Raw genomic sequence first — 23054 nt, forward strand, 5'->3', positions numbered from 1 at the left:
AATGTAACTGTACAGATATGAAAGCAATTAACCAATAAGCCTCTCCCGGGTGTGATTCCCTCCCGCAACTAATTAACAACTAATCTATATTCTTGAAATGGGTCGACATACATTCTTTGTACAAGGTACGCGTGTACAGTACCAGCTACGTAACACGCATCTTCAAAACCAATCTCTTGCGTGAGCCGTTGACAGAGATAAATGAAGGGTAACCGCAATGCACTCTGGGAGAGATTGCTTCAAAACGAAAGTAGGATTTCTGTATATCGGAATACCTCTAGACTTTACATGCCATTGAATATAAAATCAGAAGAGTTCCGATGAATTTGTAAACAAAACGTTGAGCAGGCATGTGACACCTGCAGAAAGCAGGAAGATTTGGAATGGCGAGCAAGATGTTGTCGACAGTGTGTGTTGGTCTTTTGATCACTGTTACATTCGGCCTTCCTTCTGATTTTAAACTTCCACAACCAAAAGAAAACGGTAAACAATGGGCTTTACTTGTTGCTGGATCAAATGGCTGGTACAATTACAGACATCAGGTAGGCCTAATTCTTGGTTTTCCTTTATTTTTCGTAAAATTTTAAAGAATTGAGTCAACAACCCATGTTCCTCATCAGCTCTCGATCAAAATCAAACACAAGCATTATTAGTTAATAACGTCGTCACATTAAATATTTATAATGAAAAAACAGACTCGCGGTATTCTGTTTTTGTTGTCTTTTATTTTAGACACATATACATGTGTAATTATTAATTTAAACTGAAAATGTTGATTACAGATCGTGAGACCAGACTATGTTATTAGTCCATTATACCTACATTATATTAATTTTTCAGTTCCTTAGGAAATTAAAAATCCAAAAAGTTTTGCCTCATGTATAATTCATATTAGTTATGTAGAGATAAGCTTTAAAGGATACCTCTGTCTATAATAATGGACAGACTCATCAACACCATTTCATAAATGACATGTTCCTTTAAAGTTTTTCATAGACAAGTTTGGCTATTAAACATACATGTACAATGCATGCAGCACCACAGTCAGTTTTATAAAAATCTTCCAATACTGTTCTGAACTTCTCACGAAAACCTACAATTAAAGTAATCTAAGTTTTTATGACATATACATGTATACATATTGTATGCAATAAAGATATTTTTATAGATGTACACTGATATTGTTTAGTAAGTCATAATGCAAAATCTGTTATGGATGAGCCTTTCTTTATACTTACAAAAGGATGATTTTAACAAAATTGTCCTTTGCGATTAATTTTTCATCAATGAAATTTTTGCACTTTAAGGGATTTATAAATTTAACAACTGCATGCTGTTTGTTTTATGAGTGCAAACTTTGTATTTTACTTATTAACTGTAAAAATTTGAAAGCACTAGTAGTCTAAGTAACATTTCTGGTTAAAGTTGTTACTCCCATTACTACAGTAGTTGCCATGGTCATCTATATGAATAAGTTAAATAATTTAGATTTTACAGCATTTCGATTTTTAAATTAATTACATTTTCGGACTAAAATTTCTATATAGTACAAATTAATTCACCTGACTATCAACAATCTTCCCTTTTTTGAAAAATGACAGTTTCTCCCTATGTATCCCTGATTTCTTTCTTACTAGATTGCATGAATATTTGATTTTCTTTTTAATTTTCAATCCAATTTTTTAACACACACATCCATGTTTACGCATGTCTAAAAATATATTCAAAAATCTCCCCTGACTAGTGGCAACCAAGAAATTTGCATTACCTGGTACTGTATATTTACTATATTTAGGCTTAAATGAAGCATTTCAGAGTAAGCTTATACACATATTATGTTGACAGTATTTTTTCAATCTAAAGAACTGTTTAACCTTTACACAGCTTTGAATATTATTTCATTATTTATGGCAATTTGTGCACTTTGTGGTATAAGTTATGTACATGTATAAATTTAAAAATATTTATGTAAATATCTTCCTTGTTTTATAACATTTAACACGCTGTGCATAAGCTTAGTGCTGTCAATACATTCTGATTCAAAATCATGTGATCATGACATAATAAACTCAAGCAATGAATGAGCAGCTTAATCAGGGAAAGGGGTTGGGACTTTTAAATGATTTTAGGTCCTTTTTAAAGCTTTGCCGAAGAGTATTAAAGGCTAATTAAGGTAGAGATTGCATATTTTAAATTCAATATACATGTAAAAGATAGCACTCCTAAGACTTATGTCAAAAGTATATTGGTAGTTTTATAATATTGACAGATTTCTCTTTCACAATAAAACTTCAAAAGTATGGCCCAGTTTCATTAAATATATATCATATAAAATGAATATATCAATTAAATTAGTTCATGTACATTTTTATGAAGGCAAATTTTATTTTAAACAATTTGAAAGAAATTTGAAAGCTTTATCTTAAGCTAACCAAACTATTTTTATAGCCAATCCTAAAGTCTCCATCCTTAAAGAATTCAATATGTCAGTGATAAGATAAGGAGTGCAATGTCACATGTGTGGGAAGGGAGACAATCTTGGAGACAGGTACAGAGTGGGGCAGACACGGGGGTTAGTTCCACTTCAATCTCTGACTTGATTACTTATCTATATAATCACACAGGTCTTATGCCCCCCTAGTCCTTAAACACTGATCATATTTGCCTGTGTCAACATATGGTCTCAGAATTAACTTTGTCCTCTTCATTTATTATACGGCTGTTGAGGTCAAGTCTATAAAATTTACATGAATATTACCAGGCTCGAACTGTGTTTATAGATACTCAAGTATATATACAGGTTATATACCCCGGTACATATCTTATATTAACATACAATAATAGGTTATAGTCTTAAGAATTAAAGACAGTTTAGTATATCTCCTCTTTTCAAATCTTAAATCAAAAGTTAAGTAAATAATGCAGTGAGTAGAACAAAATTGTAAGTGTTATCTATAAATGTCTAGAATAAATAAAAAAGATTTAAACATTTTAAAATTTCTATTCCTCTCATTCTAACTAATTTGTCCTAGGTAAAATTTGCTCACATAAACAATATATAACTAGCTCTATAGCTCTATGTCTATATTGTTTGTAAATATCAAACTAGAGGTATATTAATAATTTTCATAGTCTTTATTGTAACCTTATTTTACCATGACAAGTTAGCAATTACTATCTGCATGATCTGTGACCTTTCATGTTTTACAAATTAAACCTTTATCAACTGCATAAACCTAAAAATTACACTGTCAGACATACATATGACCTCTGTATTGTCAACCTTGACCTATGACTTGTCTTTGACCTATATATACATGTACATGACCTCTGTACTAATTTAGCTGTGACCTCCACATCAATGATGGCAATGACCCACATCAGAGTTGGTTTGAAATTTTAACTTCAATAATGTGTTTGTCTAAGACCCATTATTTCTTTAATGTTGCTATTGGTTGCATGACCTTTGACCTTCTATTTTTAGGCCGATATTTGTCATGCCTACCACATTGTGCGAAGCCATGGAATTCCTGCGGAGCAGATCATCGTGATGATGTTTGATGACATAGCTTACAACAAACAGTATGTAGAAATTTCCACATTGTTATACACACTTTGTATATTTGATATGTTCATGTAATATTGTTATGTTGAAATAAAAAAAACTGTACTAGTGTAACCAGCATTTCAACATCCATCCAGTTTTACTGGATCAAGATATGGACACAGCACAGCTTTTTACAGTACCACTTAATGTTCGGAGGCAAGACTACGGTACGTAATGTATGCATGGTTGATAAACCACAGATATGTTATCTTTATCAATTTATTCTTATCTGCACTGTTATTTATTACCAATAACTAATTGATCAACACCCTGTACCATGTATCATTACGATTTTATCACAATTGCAGGGAGGTAATTTGATAAATCACTTTATCACATAATCTGCCTGCACAAATATCCAGAGATTTTGCCCGTGTAAATAATTTGCATGTATGTCACTAGTGTAATATGACCTGGAGCAATTTTCATTGGCTGGAAATTCATTGTGATATCAAGACACACAATAAAATGACGTCAGGAAAATTATGTGACATCAGGATTTCAAGGACGGCGGGACAAAATGGCGGCCACAGTAGTGCTGGGTTTTCACAATATATTTTGACATAGCATAATTCTTTAAAATGTAGTTTGTTGTAGTAATGTGATAGAAAGTATCTTAAATTTGTGCTCATTTCATAGAGATTTTAAGGAACTTGTCTAGAAGTTTTAATTTTTGCTCACAAGGCTCGAAATTTAAAAACTGCTGAGACTTGTTTCATAAAATCTCTTATGAAATGAGCATTCATTTAAGATCCTATATGTAAGAGATCCTATCACAGAATTATAACAAGGATGACAATGCATTGATGTGGAAATATCGTTCTCACAAGGAATACTCAAATTTCATGTGTTAATTATGGAAAATTATATGTAGTAGCTTTACCTATAGATACATGCAGAAATATAGGTATTTCAATTCATTGATTTTACAATACATGTAGGCTATTACCACCATATTCGACCCAATTAATAATCAAAAGCGCACAGGGTGCTTAAAAAATTGAAGCAACTCAGGGGGTGCTTTATAGAAACAATTTTGGACTTGCCGTTCACAAAACAATTTTACAAAGTAAGCCATAAATCACTTTACAAAAGAAATCAATAAGAAAAGTTTTCATATTTTCAGTTTGCATTTAATTCAAAGGAAGTGAAATTGAAGCCTAAAAAAGGGGGAGGGGCGCTTACAGGGATGTGGGTGCTCATTGGGTTAAATACGGTATGTGTGCTCATCTACTACCTAGAAGTGTAACATTTCAATAGGTGAAAGGTGTACATATCCTCGTACCTTTAAGTTTAACTTTACATTAGGTAAAGGTTAGCTCCATACTTTTGGGAAAACCCATGTCATTTTTTTCTAACGTGTCTTATTTTCTTGCATTTTTCATGCCGATTTCAAATCTGTATAGAAAATTGGGTGTTCTCAATGTTCTCAAATTACTTTTTGATATATTTGTGCTTAAAATATACCGATACTATTGGTACAAATTTGCTGGCCAAAAATAGAAAAATTCATAAAGAATATGTTTTCTGTAATTTAAAGATGCTCCACCGCCGACAGAGCATAAATGATATTCATCATTTGAATAATAATTGGTGTTTAATCGTGTATATAAATGCCTAATTCACACAAAAAAATGTCAATTTAAGTTTTTTTTTTTTTAGAATTCCAGAATTTTCGGTCTGGAATATGTCCCCTCTTAATTTATAGCTGAAAGACAGCCTTACATCTGGTGCATTTAAAATTGTCAATTTTAAGTTTATAAAAACTGAAAGATACAGCTTAATTATCTTGCATTTTTTTTGATTTATATAATAAAGTAAACATTTATTTACTGTAGAAATTTTCAAAAAAATAGCCATGGATGTTGTAACATATCGCATTTTCTGGAATTCTAATTAAAGTTTATAACTTAAAGACAGCCATCTTGCATTTTGTCAATTAAAGTTTATAACTGAAAAACAGCCATCTTGCATTTTGTCAATACATTAAAAAGTTTAACTGAAAACAGCCATCTTGCATTTTGTCAATTAAAGTTTATAACTGAAAAACACATCTTGCATTTTGTCAAATTAAAGTTTATAACTGAAAGACAGCCATCTTGCATTTTGTTTTTTATAACTGAAAAAGGGTGTATCCTACAATCTAATTTTGGTCAATTTACATTTTATAACAGCTGAAAACTTTGCATTTTGTCAATGAAGTTTATATCTTAAAAACAGCGATCTTGCATTTTGTACAGATTGAAGTTTATAACTCTGAAAAACAGCCATTTCTACATTTTGTCAATTAAAAGTTTATCACTGAAAAACAGCGATCTTTGCACATTAAAGTTTGTCAAATGAAAAACTAGCCATCTTTGCATTTTGTCAATTTGATGTTTATAACTACAAAACAGCCGATCTTGCATTTGCGTCAATTAAAGCTAGTTTTAAACTGAAAGACAGCCATCTTGCATTGTTGTCAATTAATGTTTATAAACTATAGAAAGACTGTTTTATAACTGAGAAAGGACAGAGCCATCTTTGCATTTTTGTCAATTAAATGTTTATAACTGAAAAAAAACCAGCGATTCATTTTGCATTTTGTCAATTAAAGTTTATAACTGAAAGACAGCCATCTTGCATTTTGTCAATTAAAGTTTATAACTGAAAAACAGCATCTTGCATTTTGTCAATTAAGTTTATAACTGAAAGGACACAGCAATCTTGCACTTTTGTCAATTGAAGTTTATAACTGAAAGACCTGCCATCTTGCATTTTATCAATTAAAGTTTATAACTGAAAAGACAGCCATCTTGCATTTTGTCAATTGAGTTTATAACTGAAAGACAGCCATCTTGCATTTTTGTCAATTGAAGTTTATAACTGAAAAACAGCCATCTTGCATTTTTGTCAATTAAAGTTTTATAACTGAAAAGACAGCTTATCTTGCATTTTGTCAATTGAAGTCTTTATAACTGCAAAAACAGCATCTTGCATTTAGGTCAGGTTTATAACTAAAAGACAATAGTAAATGTTTATAACATGAAAGACAGCTATCTTGCATTTTGTCAATTGAAGTTTATAACTGAAAACAACAGCCATCTTGCATTTTGTCAATTAAAAGTTTATCTAACTGAAAGACAGCCATCTTGCATTTTGTCAAATAAAGTTTATAACTGAAAGACAGCCTTCTTGCATTTTGTCAATTAAAGTTTCTAACTGAAAGACAGCCATCTTGCATTTTGTCAATTGATGTTTATGACTGAAAAACAGCCATCTTGCATTTTGTCAATTAAAGTTTATAACTGAAAGACAGCCATCTTGCATTTTGTCAATTAAAGTTTATAACTGAAAAACAGCCATCTTGCATTTTGTCAATTGATGTTTATGACTGAAAAACAGCCATCTTGCATTTTGTCAATTGAAGTTTATAACTGAAAAACAGCCATCTTGCATTTTGTCAATTGAAGTTTATAACTGAAAGACAGCCATCTTGCATTTTGTCAATTAAAGTTTATAACTGAAAAACAGCCATCTTGCATTTTGTCAATTAAAGTTTATAACTGAAAGACAGCCATCTTGCATTTTGTCAAATAAAGTTTATAACTGAAAGACAGCCAATTGATGTTTACAACTGAAAGACAGCCATCTTGCATTTTGTCAATTGAAGTTTATAACTGAAAAACAGACATCTTGCATTTTGTCAATTGAAGTTTATAACTGAAAAACAGCCATCTTGCATTTTGTCAATTGAAGTTTATAAATGAAAGACAGCCTTCTTGCATTTTGTCAATTAAAGTTTATAACTGAAAAACAGCGATCTTGCATTTTGTCAATTAAAGTTTATAACTGAAAGACAGCCATCTTGCATTTAGCAATTGATGTTTTGTCAATTGCAAAGTTTATAACTGAAAAACAGCCATCTTGCATTTTGTCAATTAAAGTTTATAACTGAAAAACAGCCATCTTGCATTTTGTCAATTAAAGTTTATAACTGAAAGACAGCCATCTTGCATTTTGTCAATTAAAGTTTATAACTGAAAAACAGCCATCTTGCATTTTGGTCAATTAAAGTTTATAAACTGAAAGACAGCCATCTTGCATTTTGTCAATTAAAGTTTTATAACTGAAAAGACAGCCTATCTTGCATTTTGTCAATTTAAAGTTTATAACTGAAAAGACAGCCATCTTGCATTTTGTTCAATTAAAGTTTATAACTGAAAGACAGCCGATCTTGCATTTTGTCAATTAAAAGTTTATAACTGAAAAACAGCCATCTTGCATTTTGTCAATTAAAGTTTATAACTGAAAGACAGCCATCTTGCATTTTGTCAAATAAAGTTTATAACTGAAAAACAGCCATCTTGCATTTTGTCAATTGAAGTTTATAAATGAAAAGACAGCCGATCTTGCATTTTGTCAATTAAAGTTTAATAACTGAAAGACAGCCATCTTGCATTTTGTCATTGAAGTTTATAACTGAAAGACAGCCGATCTTGCATTTTGTCAATTAAAGTTTATAACTGAAAAACAGCCATCTTGCATTTTGTCAATTGAAGTTTATAACTGAAAGACAGCCTTCTTGCATTTTGTCAATTAAAGTTTATAACTGAAAGACAGCCATCTTGCATTTTGTCAATTGAAGTTTATAACTGAAAAACAGCCATCTTGCATTTTGTCAATTGAAGTTTATAACTGAAAGACAGCCTTCTTGCATTTTGTCAATTAAAGTTTATGACTGAAAAACAGCCATCTTGCATTTTGTCAATTAGAGTTTATAACTGAAAGACAGCCATCTTGCATTTTGTCAATTGATGTTTATAACTGAAAAACAGCCATCTTGCATTTTTGTCAATTAAAGTTTATAACTTAAAGACAGCCATCTTGCATTTTTTGTCCAATAACATAAAGTTTATAACTGAAAAACAGTGCTCGATCTTGCATTTTGTCAATTAAAGTTTATAACTGAAAACAGCGATCTTGCATTTTGTCAATTAAAGTTTATAACTGAAAAGACAAGCGATCTTGCATTTTGTCAATTAAAGTTTATAACTGAAAGACAGCTATCTCTGCATTTTGTCAATTGAATGAGTTTATAAACAGAAAGACAGCTATCATTGCATTATTAGTCAATTGAGTCTATAACTGAAAGACATCTATTTTCAATTAAGAGTTGTTTATAACTGAAAAACACCGCTATCTTGCATTTTTGTCAATTAATGTTTATAACTGAAAGACAGCATATCTTGCATTGTTGTCAATTGATGTTTATAACTCAAAAACAGCTCATCTTGCATTTGTCAATACAAGTTTATAACTGAAAAGACAGCCATCTTGCATTTGTCAATTAAAGTTTAATAACTGAAAGACAGCCAGCTTGCATTTGTCAATTGAAGATTTATAACTGAAAAAACAGCCATCTTGCATTTTTGTCAATTAAAGTTTATAACTGAAAGACAGCCATCTTGCATTTTGTCAATAAAAGTTTATCTAACTGAAAAACAGCGATCTTGCATTTTGTCAATTGAAGTTTATAACTGAAAGACAGCCATCTTGCATAGTTGTCAATTAAAGTTATAAACTGAAAGACAGCCATCTTGCATTTTGTCAATTGATGTTTTATATAACTGAAAACCACACATATCTTGCATTTTGCGTCAATTGCATGTATTTATAAACTGAAAGACAGCATATCTTGCATTTAGTCAATTGATGGTTTATAACTGAAAGAGACAGCTATCTTGGCATTTAGGTCAATTGATGTTTAAAACTTAAAAGACAGCTAGATCTTGCATTTTTAGTCAATTGATAGTTTATAACTGAAAAGACAGCTATCTTGCATTTATTGTCAATGTGATGTTTATAACTGAAAGTACAGCTTATCTTGCATTTTGTCAATTATAGTTTAATAACTGAAAAAACAGCCATCTTGCATTTTGTCAATTAAAGTTTATAACTGAAAAACAGCCATCTTGCATTTTGTCAATTAAAGTTTTATAACTGAACAAAACAGCCATCTTGCATTTTGTCAATTAAAAGTTTATAATCTGTAAAAACAGCGATCTTGCATTTTGTCAATTAAAGTTTATAACTGGAAAAAACAGCCATCTTGCATTTGTCAATTAAAGTTTATAACTGAAAAACAGCCATCTTGCATTTTGTCATCATAAAAAGTTTTATAAACTGAAAAACAGCCATCTTGCATTTTGTCAATTAAAGTTTATAAACTGAAAAACAGCGATCTTGCATTTTGTCAATTAAAGTTTATAACTGAAAGACAGCCATCTTGCATTTTTTCAATTAAAGTTTTTATAACTGAAAAAGACAGCCATCTTGCATTTTGTCAATTGAAGTTTATAACTGAAAACAGCGATCTTGCATTTTGTCAATTAAAGTTTATAACTGAAAGACAGCCATCTTGCATTTTGTCAATTAAAGGTTTATAACAGAAAAGACAAGCGATCTTGCATTTTGTCAATTAAAGTTTATAACTAGAAAGACAGCGATCTTGCATTTTGTCATTAAAGTTTATAACTTAAAGACAAAAAAAAAAAAAGCCATCTCTTGCATTTTGTCAATTAAAGTTTATAACTGAAAAACAGCCATCTTGCATTTTGTTCAATTGAAGTTTATAACTGAAAGACAGCTATCTGTGCATTTTGTCAATTAAAGTCTTTATAACTGAAACTACAGCCTCCACTCTTGCATTTTTTCAATTAAAGTTTTATAACTGAAAAACAGACATAACATCTTGCATTTTGTCACTGATTAAAGTTTATAACTGAAATCTAACAGCCATCTGTATTACCATTTTGTCAATTAAAGTTTATATACACTGAAACAGTACAGCCATCATTGCATTTTGTAATGATAAATGTTTATAACTGAAAAACAGTCGATCTTGCATTTTGTCAATTGAAGTTTATAACTGAAAAACAGCCATCTTCCATGCCATTTGTCAATTACAAGTTTATTAATAACTGAAAGACAGCCAACTTGCATTTTGTCAATTGATGTTTTTTATAACTGAAATAACATAGGCCATCTTGCATTTTGTCAATTGAAGTTTATACACTGTAAAGACAGCTTATCTTGCATATTTTGTCAATTGAAAGTTTTATAACTGAAAGACAGCTACTTTCTTGACAATTTAGTCAATTGATGTTTTATAACTGAAAGACAGCCATCTTGCATTTCTGTCAATTAAAGTTTATAACTGAAAAGACAGCCATCTTGCATTTTGTCAATTACAGTTAATAACTGAAAGACAGCGATCTTGCATTTTAGTCAATTAAAGTTTATAACTGAAACAATACAGCCTATCTTTAGCATTTTTGTCAATTAACAGTTTATAAGCACGAAAAGACACACCGCCTTCATTTTGCATTTAGTCGCATTGATGTTACGGCTAACTTACAAGACCAGCGCTATCTTACATGTCTAGAGTCAATTGATGTTTAACTTTACAGTAGGTTAAGGGTGTATCCTACATTAAAAGTTTATAACTTTACATTAGGTTAAGGGTGTATCCTACATTAAAGTTTATAACTTTACATTAGGTTAAGGGTGTATCCTACATTAAAGTTTATAACTTTACAGTAGGTTAAGGGTGTATCCTACATTAAAGTTTTAACTTTACAGTAGGTTAAGGGTGTATCCTACATTAAAGTTTATAACTTTACATTAGGTTAAGGGTGTATCCTACATTAAAGTTTAACTTTACAGTAGGTTAAGGGTGTATCCTACATTAAAGTTTTAACTTTACAGTAGGTTAAGGGTGTATCCTACATTAAAGTTTATAACTTTACAGTAGGTTAAGGGTGTATCCTACATTAAAGTTTAACTTTGCAGTAGGTTAAGGGTGTATCCTACATTAAAGTTTATAACTTTACAGTAGGTTAAGGGTGTATCCTACATTAAAGTTTAATTACTTTACATTAGGTTAAGGGTGTATCCTACATTAAAGTTTAACTTTACAGTAGGTTAAGGGTGTATCCTACATTAAAGTTTAACTTTACAGTAGGTTAAGGGTGTATCCTACATTAAAGTTTATAACTTTACAGTAGGTTAAGGGTGTATCCTACATTAAAGTTTTAACTTTACATTAGGTTAAGGGTGTATCCTACATTAAAGTTTTAACTTTACATTAGGTTAAGGGTATATACTACATTAAAGTTTAACTTTACATTAGGTTAAGGGTGTATCCTACATTAAAGTTTATAACTTTACAGTAGGTTAAGGGTGTATCCTACATTAAAGTTTATAACTTTACATTAGGTTAAGGGTGTATCCTACATTAAAGTTTATAACTTTACATTAGGTTAAGGGTGTATCCTACATTAAAGTTTAACTTTACATTAGGTTAAGGGTGTATCCTACATTAAAGTTTAATTACTTTACAGTAGGTTAAGGGTGTATCCTACACTAAAGTTTAACTTTACAGTAAGGTTAAGGGTATATCCTACATTAAAGTTTAACTTTACATTAGGTTAAGGGTGTATCCTACATTAAAGTTTAATTACTTTACAGTAGGTTAAGGGTGTATCCTACACTAAAGTTTAACTTTACAGTAAGTTAAGGGTCTATCCTACCTTGAAATTTAACTTTACAGAAGGTTAAACTTGAACTTTATTATAAGGTGTCTTTTTCCAAGAATTAAAATTTACAATAATCCAGTTAAAAAGTGTATCATACGAAGGATGTTGTTACATAATTATCTAATTTTACAGTAGCATGATATATTAAGAAAAGTTAAATCATAATGTTAATAGTGTCTTTAGAAATGAATAAAAGACTATTTGGAACTAAGATATATTTCGAGAAAATTATAATATCAATAGTGTCTTTAGAAATGAATAAAAGACTATTTGGAACTAAGATATATTTCGAGTAAAAAGGAACCAAATGTATTGTTACAATATTTTTGTTTTGGTAGAAATCCTAACCAAGGGGAGATAATCAACCAACCTGGTGGCGAGAATGTTTACAAGGGAGTGGCAATAGACTACAGAGGAAAGGTTTGTAAAAAAAATACCTTAATAGTCATTTTAGAAAAAGGAAATATTTTCTCCTTTTCTTATGCAACAGAAATGAGAAAAAATGTTTTAAAAGTATTATCAAGAGCCCTTCATATTTGTACTGGAAATTGATCTCAATTTGACTGGAATTATACCAGAAATTTTGTCTTGGTTTACTTACAATGGTAATAATTTCACTGTTGTTCTTTTGTTTTATGATAGGATGTCAATCCAAAGACTTTTCTGAATGTACTTCAAGGAAACGAAGAAGATGTTAAAGGCCAAGGTACAGGACGGGTTATTAAAAGGTGAGAGAATGCTGCAGTGGTGGCATTTAATAGAATAACACATGATTTTACCCACAATGTACATGTAAAGGTGAAAAAGACAGGATTTCATAGAAGGCATTTACAAAGCCTTGCCTCTTTGAATTAGAATTTTGTTTTTAAAAAGACGAAAATAGAATGTATATATTGTTACCTGATAACATGATTAGTGTCTATGTTTTGTATACATATATCAAGTCAAGAAAAAAGTATTTGTCCATGTGGAATTTTAAGTATATATAAAAAACGACCTTCTCTAGTACTTTCGCCATATCATAATGACTCATTAGGAATATAAAGAAAAACTCTAGAGGAAGGTTGTTGAGTTTTATTTTTCTAAATATATGAATAAACGCTATTTAAACTAAGATTGTCATTGTCAAATACATATTTCCAAACATATTTACATTGTACATCAAGTGACTTTAAAGTGTCAAGAAATTCTAGCTTAGTATGTCGTAATCGCCGACACCTTATCTCTTGATTCTACTTCAAGTACTCCACCTCAAAGCCAAGATGTCCAACACTTTACTGACACCCCACTTCTTGTGGGCAAATGGTTAACGGTAAAATGGTTTTAATGTTGTGTCACTTCTGCTACTCCATCTCTGGCTGTTAACAGAACTGAAAAGTACAAATTGAAACAAAACAAGATGGCTATACCATCGCCTATGATTGGCTATAGATAAACTCAAAGATATCAGTCTAATTGGCTATAGATAAACTCAAAAATATCAGTCTTACTTATATAACATGATGTTTTTTTTTTTTTTAGTGCGTCAAATGATAATGTTTTTGTCAATTTTGTTGATCATGGAGCTCCAGGTCTTATTGCCTTCCCAACAGAATTTGTAAGTATTTGACAAAATTGAATGCCTGAAGTTTGAGTAAGACAATTGTAAACTTACATATTATTTTTTTAAATTCACAATGAAATGAAATTTGGAAAAGTTTGTCATCACAATTGTTTCCACGAAAATAAATCAAGTATTATTTTTTTTATTCTCAAAATTCAAATTTTTATAACTTGATTTGAAACTTAAATCACAATATTTCCTTATCGTAAAATAGGGGATAACGTATGGTTTCTTTGGTTAATTTGTCTGACATTCAGCTTGTACTGTTGAATCTAGTGACTGTTTGAACTTGTTTTAGCTCCATGCTGTGGACTTGAATATTGCTTTGGACCATATGCATGATAACAACCAATATCATCAGGTAAAAACAATTTTATGTAAAACGTCTCATTCGGGTCTGCTTTCTTCGTTATAACCATCTACCCAGTAATCGTACCTGTGCTATTGGAAATCTTTTAAAGGCTTAATTTTATGATAAATGTATGTGAATTTTGAGAGACAGCAGTCAGCATGTATAATATTCAAATTCAATTCAAATTCATAAAATATTTTATTTAAGTGTCACATGTAAAGGCACAATACATTATATAATAAAAAATATTCATAATTCTTTCACCCTTACATCCTGTCTGTATAAGACTATGAGACACTAGCATACCCATTCTGATCAGTTACCTCCCCTTGCCTCACTCGGAATGCAACGATTATGTCAGTATCTTGTCAACTTTGGATGATAGAAGCAAGGATTGCTAAAATGATAGTGTGATCTCTCTGAAACCTACTGCCAATTAAAGCAGATTTAGTTATAGTTATGTTACAGATTTAATTATAGTTACAGATTTAGCTATAGTTACAGATTTAGTTATAGTTACATATTTAGCTATAGTTACAGATTTAGTTATAGTTACATATTTAGTTACAGTTACAGATTTAGTTATAGTTACAGATTTAGTTATAATTAGTTGTTACAGATTTATTATAGTTACAATTTAGTTACAGTTACAGATTTAGTTATAGTTACAGATTTAGTTATAATTATGTTACAGATTTAATTATAGTTACATATTAACTATAGTTACAGATTTAGTTATAGTTACAGATTTAGTTATAGTTACTGATTTAGTTATAGTTACAGATTTAGCTATAGTTACAGATTTAGTTACAGTTAGAGATTTAGTTATAGTTACATTACAGATTTAGTTATAGTTACAGATTTAGTTATAGTTACTGATTTAGTTATAGTTACAGATTTAGTATAGTTACAGATTTAGTTACAGTTAGAGATTTAGTTATAGTTACATTACAGATTTAGTTATAGTTACAGATTTAGTTATAGTTATGTTACAGATTTAGTTATAGTTACAGATTTAGTTATATTACAGATTTAGTTATATTACAGATTTAGTTATTTATTGTTACAGATTTAGTTATAGTTACAGATTTAGTTATAGTTTACAGATTTAGTTATAGTTAGTTTATTTAGTTATGTTACAGATTTAGTTATAGTTACAGATTTAGTTTAGTTATGTTACAGATTTAGTTATAGTTACAGATTTAGTTATAGTTACAGATTTAGTTATAGTTATGTTACAGATTTAGCTATAGTTACAGATTTAGTTATTAGTTACAGATTTAGTTATAGTAGTTACAGATTTAGTTATAGTTACAGATTTAGTTTATATGTTACAGATTTAGTTATAGTTACAGATTTAGTTATAGTTACAGATTTAGTTATAGTTACAGATTTAGTTATAGTTACAGATTTAGTTATAGTTACAGATTTAGTTATAGTTACAGATTTAGTTATAGTTACAGATTTATCACCTACACAACTCCACCTTATTAGTCAAAGTTCTGACAGTGTATTAGTAACACACATGGTCCTAATTCCTCCTTAAATATAATTGATCAGGAGTGACAACTGTATTAACTGATATTTCATGTCCATAGGGACTTTACCCACTGTCTTTCTCACAAGTCCTCACAACTGATTTCCAAGAATGAAGCATTAATTGTTGAAGAAAACAACATTGAGAATGCATTGTGTAAAAGACAGGAAATGTTTGAATATTTAGAAAAGTTGCCTGTATTTATAATACAGTAGATTTCTCTTAATATAATGTTCCATTTGTCAGGCAAAAAATTAATGTGATATTAAGATGAATGTGATATTAAGAGGAATGTGATATTAAGAGGAATGTGATATTAAGTAGCTTCCACAGAATTATGGTTTATATTTAACAGTTGCTGTTTTATCTGGAGACATGCGAGTCTGGATCTATGTTCAGCTCCCTACTTCGTAAAGATTACAATAGTGAGTAATCTGACAGAAAGATTTAGTTTGGTTGTAACACAATTCGTCACCGGATCGCTAGATTTATCATTATTTCTTGCTTTCTTTGATTCATTATTTGCTTAGACTATTCATATTTCATCTCTTTTATTTGCATTGAAATAACATTAATTTGCTGACAATAATTGGAGTCACAGGTATCTTTTATTTAGTAGGTATACTCTGGGACATCTCTTAATCTTGATTGCAATACAATCACAGCTTTGTCAATGAAACTTAAGTTGAGATTCCTGTGGTGATCGACGATCATCGTGGCTTTAAGGTCAAGGCCACTTTAACAAAGGTCATGACCATAATGACTATACAATTTTTTTCCCAATTAAAAAGTCACTTACAAAACGTGTCTCACACCATTAATTAAAGTCTTTTACATCTACATGTATATTGTTTACAGTTTTGGCTATGACTGCAGCCAATTCCACTCAGTCATCATATGCATGTTATTTTGATAAGACATTGGAGACTTATCTTGGAGATGTTTTCAGCGTCAATTGGATGCAGAATTCTGACAAGGTAAGCCCCAAACACGATCACAAAATCATAGCATTATCTCCCAGTTTACAATTATAGGAGAAGTTTTAATAAAACTTCATTATTGACAATAAGAAATGTATTAAGCTTTTAAGATAATTCAAAAATATTTATAGATAATCAACATATTTATTTCTACATTCTTGAATTATGTATTAAGCAAATACAAATTATTGTTAATTAAAGAATATAATTGTAATATTCAAAGAATAGGAGAGCTGTATTTAAATCAAAAGCCTTACAATTGACTGAACCCTCTCTTCAAATCATATTACAATTTGATAAAAATGTACATTATTATGAATATAAATAAGTCTAAGAATTAACAAATTAATATAAAATCTTAAAATAGAAGTCACAATGTTAACCAACCTTCACAGGCGTTTAGTTTTAGGAAACCATTAAACATTAGTTTAAGTAAAATGTCTTAAGTAGCTTAAAGAACCGTACCAAAGTTATTGAGAAATCATTATCAATATTCTCTGATATAGCCTAATTTTGACTACAAATACAAATACTAACAATTAATTTTTTAGGGGTTGCATCCAACTTATCTTTTTGCTGCTTGTTACCTATCGTGTGACTTTAACCTATTTAATATTTTGCTATAAAGACAATTTTAAGTTAAGAACTTTCTTGAAGTTAAGTAAGGTTGATGAATCTGGGACCAGGAATTTGCTGGAAAAGGTGAAAAAAACGCTGACAAATGGAATTTTTTTCCTTATCAAAAACAAGAGCAAATGATTTACTATTTTTCTTTGAACTTCTAGTTTTACTTCCAAATAAAAATATTAAAAATAATTAAAGATCTGTTGCACTATGTCCTATATGGAATCAAGTACTGATTGCACATGCACCAAAAGCAAAATAAATTATTTCATATTATTTTTTGTGTTAATGAGACATATAAAAATATTGAAAATCATGAATTGCATCCCGAAAAAAATCTGTTGCACTATGTTCTATGAAGAATGAAGTACTGATTGCACATGCACCAAAAGAAAAATTAATTATTTTATATAATCTTTTGTGCTAATTAAGCACAAATATACATGATTAAACACCAATTGTTGTTAATTGATGAGTATCGATTATGCTCTGTTGGCGGTGGAGCATCTTTAAGGCATGTACATATGAAAACGCGTGAAGTCTTTTAAAAGATGTGAAAATAAGTTTGTTTGCAAAATTTTATCAGAAATAAATTTTGTACTTTTGTATAAAAAGTGATAATGTAAAATTATTATTTCCTTAAGAAATATAATGCTATGATTGTTGAGTGTGGTTTCTTACCTTATAGAGTAATTTGAACTCCGAGACGATTGACAAACAGTTCCATATCGTTCGTAAGGAGACCAATCAAAGCCATGTTATGGAATTTGGTGACTTGGTAAGTTGAATTTATTTTGCAATTTTAATAACCAAGTAAAATGATGTTTTTCTAGGAGAGATCAAGTTAAGTTTCATATTGATTATGACTTATTGGTGTTTTTTACAGACTATGAACAAACTGATGTTGTCTGCCTTCCTAGGATATGAACAGGACAATCACATTGTATTGAATGCTCCTAACCCAAATGTAGGTATCAAAAGTTTCTGTCTAATATTTTCAGTACTTTGTTCATTGCCAAAAAAAAAATTAAGGGAAGTAACTCTGTAGTTAAAACCGTAAGTGCATTTATTGGTGTGTAAGTTAAAATGTTAATTTTTGTTTTCAAATTGTACTCAAGCCATCTGAAAATTAATGAACTTTTGTAACGTATCAAAGTTATTCTCCCGTATTTCAATACTATTTCAAGAGTACATGTATATCTAAAAACCCTTAAGTACATACAGAGTTTACATACATCTGTTGATGTAAAAATGTTGGAGTTACCAATCTCTCTATTATATGTTTCTAATCAGAATGATTGAGGTCAAATGTAAATCCATTATGTAGCTAGACAGTAAAATCAAACATTCAACAAGTAAATTGAGATACCTGCGATTTTATTCTAGCTTGATGCTGTGCCATCAGAAGATGTAGAGATCATGGTTGAAAGGAAACTTTACACCATGGCAAAAGAGAACAATGATACAGCAAAGATGGATGAGAGTTGGGCCAAAATCACCGATATTACAAGAGTGAGTACAAAAAATCTGTTAATTCATTGTCAGTTTGTCTTGCCATTATAGGACTTACATATGATTTCTGCAAAGGACTTCATTATTGTGACTTTTAATAAGCCATTGAGTCATCAACTATCTTGGATTTTTTTGGTACTTTAGAATAATTTTAAAGTTGTAATGTAGACTAAAGCAATTACTGGTATAATATCTACATATGTATAATGATCACTGATCAGAAGGCATAGGTATAACTAGAGGTTACACAATGAATGATTGTTGAATATGGAACCACCTGTGGTACAAACAAATTGTTACTCAATAACTACAATGTTAATTTGACATTCTGAGAGTGGAATAACACAACATAATTTTTATGAAGATTGCTGTGATAAGGCTTGAATGCCCTTGAAATTGATACATGGCCTTGAAAGTCCTTGAAAAATGGTTGTATAGCCTTGAAAACATAATTATAGGCCTTGAATTGACATAATCTATCACAGTCACCTTCTAATTTTGGTGGTTAATTGCAGAAAAATCGTTAACAATTTTCTTTTTAACCATTACCATGCTTATCACAGCATATTGACAAGAAAATGAAAATGCCATTTGTGGAGTCTCTAGAATGTACTACCTGTTATCGGTAATGTGATACTCGGAACACATCTGGCTTTATCACTATCTAATAAAAGAAGAATTGGGGTCTTCTGTGAGTTAATTATTTATGAGGGGTTAAGTAATAATAAAATATAGACAAATAACTGAGCTAGATCAGTCAGCATCACTAGCCGGCTACATGGCGGGGAGCCTGGCTATCATCAGAAGGTGAGAACAATAATGATGACAGCATTTTGATATCATATTAAATTCTGACAGTGAATTGGATTAGTTTAATGGTTTTCTTTAGATGTTGTTCAAGGTAATTTATAGTTAAAGATCGACAATTTGAGAAGGTAAAATCATAGTTGAAGATGGGTAATTTAAGACGGTACAATCTCCAAAAGATCGGGACCTTCTTTGAGAGAGGGATGGTTATGAGTTAGATATAGCAGTGAATGGGAAAGTAAGAGGAATTCAAGCATCTGTAATGTCAATCTTGTTTTAGTTATAACGGAAGACTAAGAGTATGGCTTTCTAGTTTTTATTTGACAATGATGTGATGGTTAGATTGAAATTTCTCAAATTATTTGTTCACTTGAAAATGTCTGCAAATTTGTTAGATATCATCAATATAAAGGATTAATGTGAGAAGAATGAAAGAAACATTTTTATTTCCTTGTCAATATGAAATTCTTATGCTTATAATATGGCTATAAGTGCCTTGAATTTTATCATCAAAAGCCTTGAAAAGCCTTGAATTTCATATCTTGATTACTGTATGAACCTTGATTGTAATACTTTGATAATACTCCTTTCAGAGGAGACAACATGTAGATTTTGAAGACTGACAAGGCATTTAATGGAAATATGTAGATTTTGAGGACTGAAAAGGCATTTCATGACATGTGTAGATTTTGAGGACTGACAAGGCATTTCATGAAAATATGTAGATTTTGAGGACTGACAAGGCATTTCATGACATGTGTAGATTTTGAGGACTGACAACGCTTTGAAAACATGTAGATTTTAAGGACTGACAAGGCATTTAATGACAATGTGTAGATTTGGAGGACTGACAAGGCATTTGATGACAATGTGTAGATTTGGAGGACTGACAAGGCATTTGATGACAATGTCTAGATTTGGAGGACTGACAAGGCATTTGATGACAATGTGTAGATTTTGAGGACTAACAAGACATTTGATAACAACGTGTAGATTTGGACGACTGACAAGGCATTTGATAAAATGTGTAGATTTTGAGGACTGACAAGGCATTTGCTGAAAACTTGTAGATATTGAGGAATGATAAGGCATTTTATAACAACATGTAGAATTTAAGGACTGAAAGGAAATTTCATGATAACTTGTAGAGTTTGAGGACTGACAAAGCATTTGATGACAAAATGCAGATTTTGAGGACTGACAACGCATTTTAAGACAACATGTAGATTTTGAGGACTGACAAGGCATTTGATGACAAAGGTGTAGATTTTGAGGACTGACAAGGCATTTGATGACAACATGTAGATTTTGAGGACTGACAAGGCATTTGATGACAACATGTAGATTTTGAGGACTGACAAGGCATTTGATGACAACATGTAGATTTTGAGGACTGACAAGGCATTTGATGACAACATGTAGATTTGGGGACTGACAAGGCATTTGATGACAACATGTAGATTTTGAGGAATGATAAGGCATTTTATAACAACATGTAGAATTTAAGGACTGAAAGGAAATTTCATGATAACTTGTAGAGTTTGAGGACTGACAAAGCATTTGATGACAAAATGCAGATTTTGAGGACTGACAACGCATTTTAAGACAACATGTAGATTTTGAGGACTGACAAGGCATTTGATGACAAGGTGTAGATTTTGAGGACTGACAAGGCATTTGATGACAACATGTAGATTTTGAGGACTGACAAGGCATTTGATGACAACATGTAGATTTTGAGGACTGACAAGGCATTTGATGACAACATGTAGATTTGGGGACTGACAAGGCATTTGATGACAACATGTAGATTTTGAGGACTGACAAGGCATTTGATGACAAGGTGTAGATTTTGAGGACTGACAAGGCATTTGATGACAGGGTGTAGATTTTGAGGACGGCATTTGATGACAACATGTAGATTTTGAGGACTGACAAGGCATTTGATGACAACATGTAGATTTTGAGGACTGACAAGGCATTTGATGACAACATGTAGATTTTGAGGACTGACAAGGCATTTGATGACAACATGTAGATTTTGAGGACTGACAAGGCATTTGATGACAACATGTAGATTTGGGGACTGACAAGGCATTTGATGACAACATGTAGATTTTGAGGACTGACAAGGCATTTGATGACAAGGTGTAGATTTTGAGGACTGACAAGGCATTTGATGACAGGGTGTAGATTTTGAGGACGGCATTTGATGACAACATGTAGATTTTGAGGACTGACAAGGCATTTGATGACAAGGTGTAGATTTTGAGGACTGACAAGGCATTTGATGACAAGGATGTAGATTTTGAGGACTGACGAGGCATTTGATGACAATATGTAGATTTTGAGGACTGACAAGGCATTTGATGACAACATGTAGATTTGGGGACTGACAAAGCATTTGATGACAAAATGTAGATTTTGAGGACTGACAAGGCATTTGATGACAATATGTAGATTTTGAGGACTGACAAAGCATTTGATGACAAGGTGTAGATTTTGAGGACTGACAAGGCATTTGATGACAGGATGTAGATTTTGAGGACTGACAAGGCATTTGATGACAACATGTAGATTTTGAGGACTGACAAGGCATTTGATGACAACATGTAGATTTTGAGGACTGACAAAGCATTTGATGACAATATGTAGATTTTGAGGACTGACAAGGCATTTGATGACAAAATGTAGATTTTGAGGACTGACAAGGCATTTGATGACAAAATGTAGATTTTGAGGACTGACGAGGCATTTGATGACAATATGTAGATTTTGAGGACTGACAAAGCATTTGATGACAAGGTGAAGATTTTGAGGACTGACAAGGCATTTGATGACAACATGTAGAAATATCTTAAATTAGCTTGATTCAACTACAACTAATTGACAGAGTTATTGCCCTTTGCAATAATAATTATTGAACCTTGTGAACACGTTTATGTGCGTAAATATATACTAAGCTTAATGAAACTTTGTATGTAGACCCATTATTTGTTCCTATTTCATGAACAAATGACATCGGTTGGCTAGTATAACTAATTTGTATCAATTATCAGGTGACTGTTAATGGAGACAACCATTCCTCTACTAACGGGGAATTAAAATATACATGTATTATGATAAGAAAGAATCTTTTTGATACATGTGTCTACTAAAAAGGTTTTTTTTTCACATTGCACATTGGACTTATACCCATGATGACCTATTGTCATCATGCACCGTCCGTCGTCGTGCGCCGTGCGCCGTGCGCCGTCCGCCGTCCGCCGTGCGCCGTGCGCCGTGCGTAAACTTTTTATTCAAACGACTTCTTCTCAATAACCGGAAGGCCCAGGGTACTCATATTTGGCCTGTAGGTTGCTGGGATGGAGGGCTACCAAGTTTGTTCAAATGAATGACCTTGACCTTCATTCAAGGTCACAGGGGTCAAAAAGGCTAAAATCTTTAAACAAC

General features: G+C 31.2%; 1 protein-coding gene across 1 annotated transcript in view; it reads left to right on the forward strand.

Moving 5' to 3' along the window:
• Positions 1–324: 324 nt before the first annotated feature.
• Positions 325–23054, forward strand: part of LOC138317980 (legumain-like) — a 28525-nt gene continuing 5795 nt past the window's right edge. Inside the window, exons 1-11 of the mRNA XM_069259983.1 lie at positions 325–542; positions 3485–3582; positions 12525–12606; positions 12829–12914; positions 13708–13783; positions 14088–14150; positions 16034–16103; positions 16537–16655; positions 17971–18060; positions 18169–18249; positions 18669–18794. Coding sequence (XP_069116084.1) covers positions 384–542; positions 3485–3582; positions 12525–12606; positions 12829–12914; positions 13708–13783; positions 14088–14150; positions 16034–16103; positions 16537–16655; positions 17971–18060; positions 18169–18249; positions 18669–18794 — 1050 coding nt within the window. The 5' untranslated portion in view covers positions 325–383. The remainder of the gene's footprint in view (positions 543–3484; positions 3583–12524; positions 12607–12828; positions 12915–13707; positions 13784–14087; positions 14151–16033; positions 16104–16536; positions 16656–17970; positions 18061–18168; positions 18250–18668; positions 18795–23054) is intronic.

The sequence above is a fragment of the Argopecten irradians genome, chromosome 3 (genome assembly GCF_041381155.1).
Source record: "Argopecten irradians isolate NY chromosome 3, Ai_NY, whole genome shotgun sequence".
NCBI lineage: Eukaryota > Metazoa > Mollusca > Bivalvia > Pectinida > Pectinidae > Argopecten > Argopecten irradians.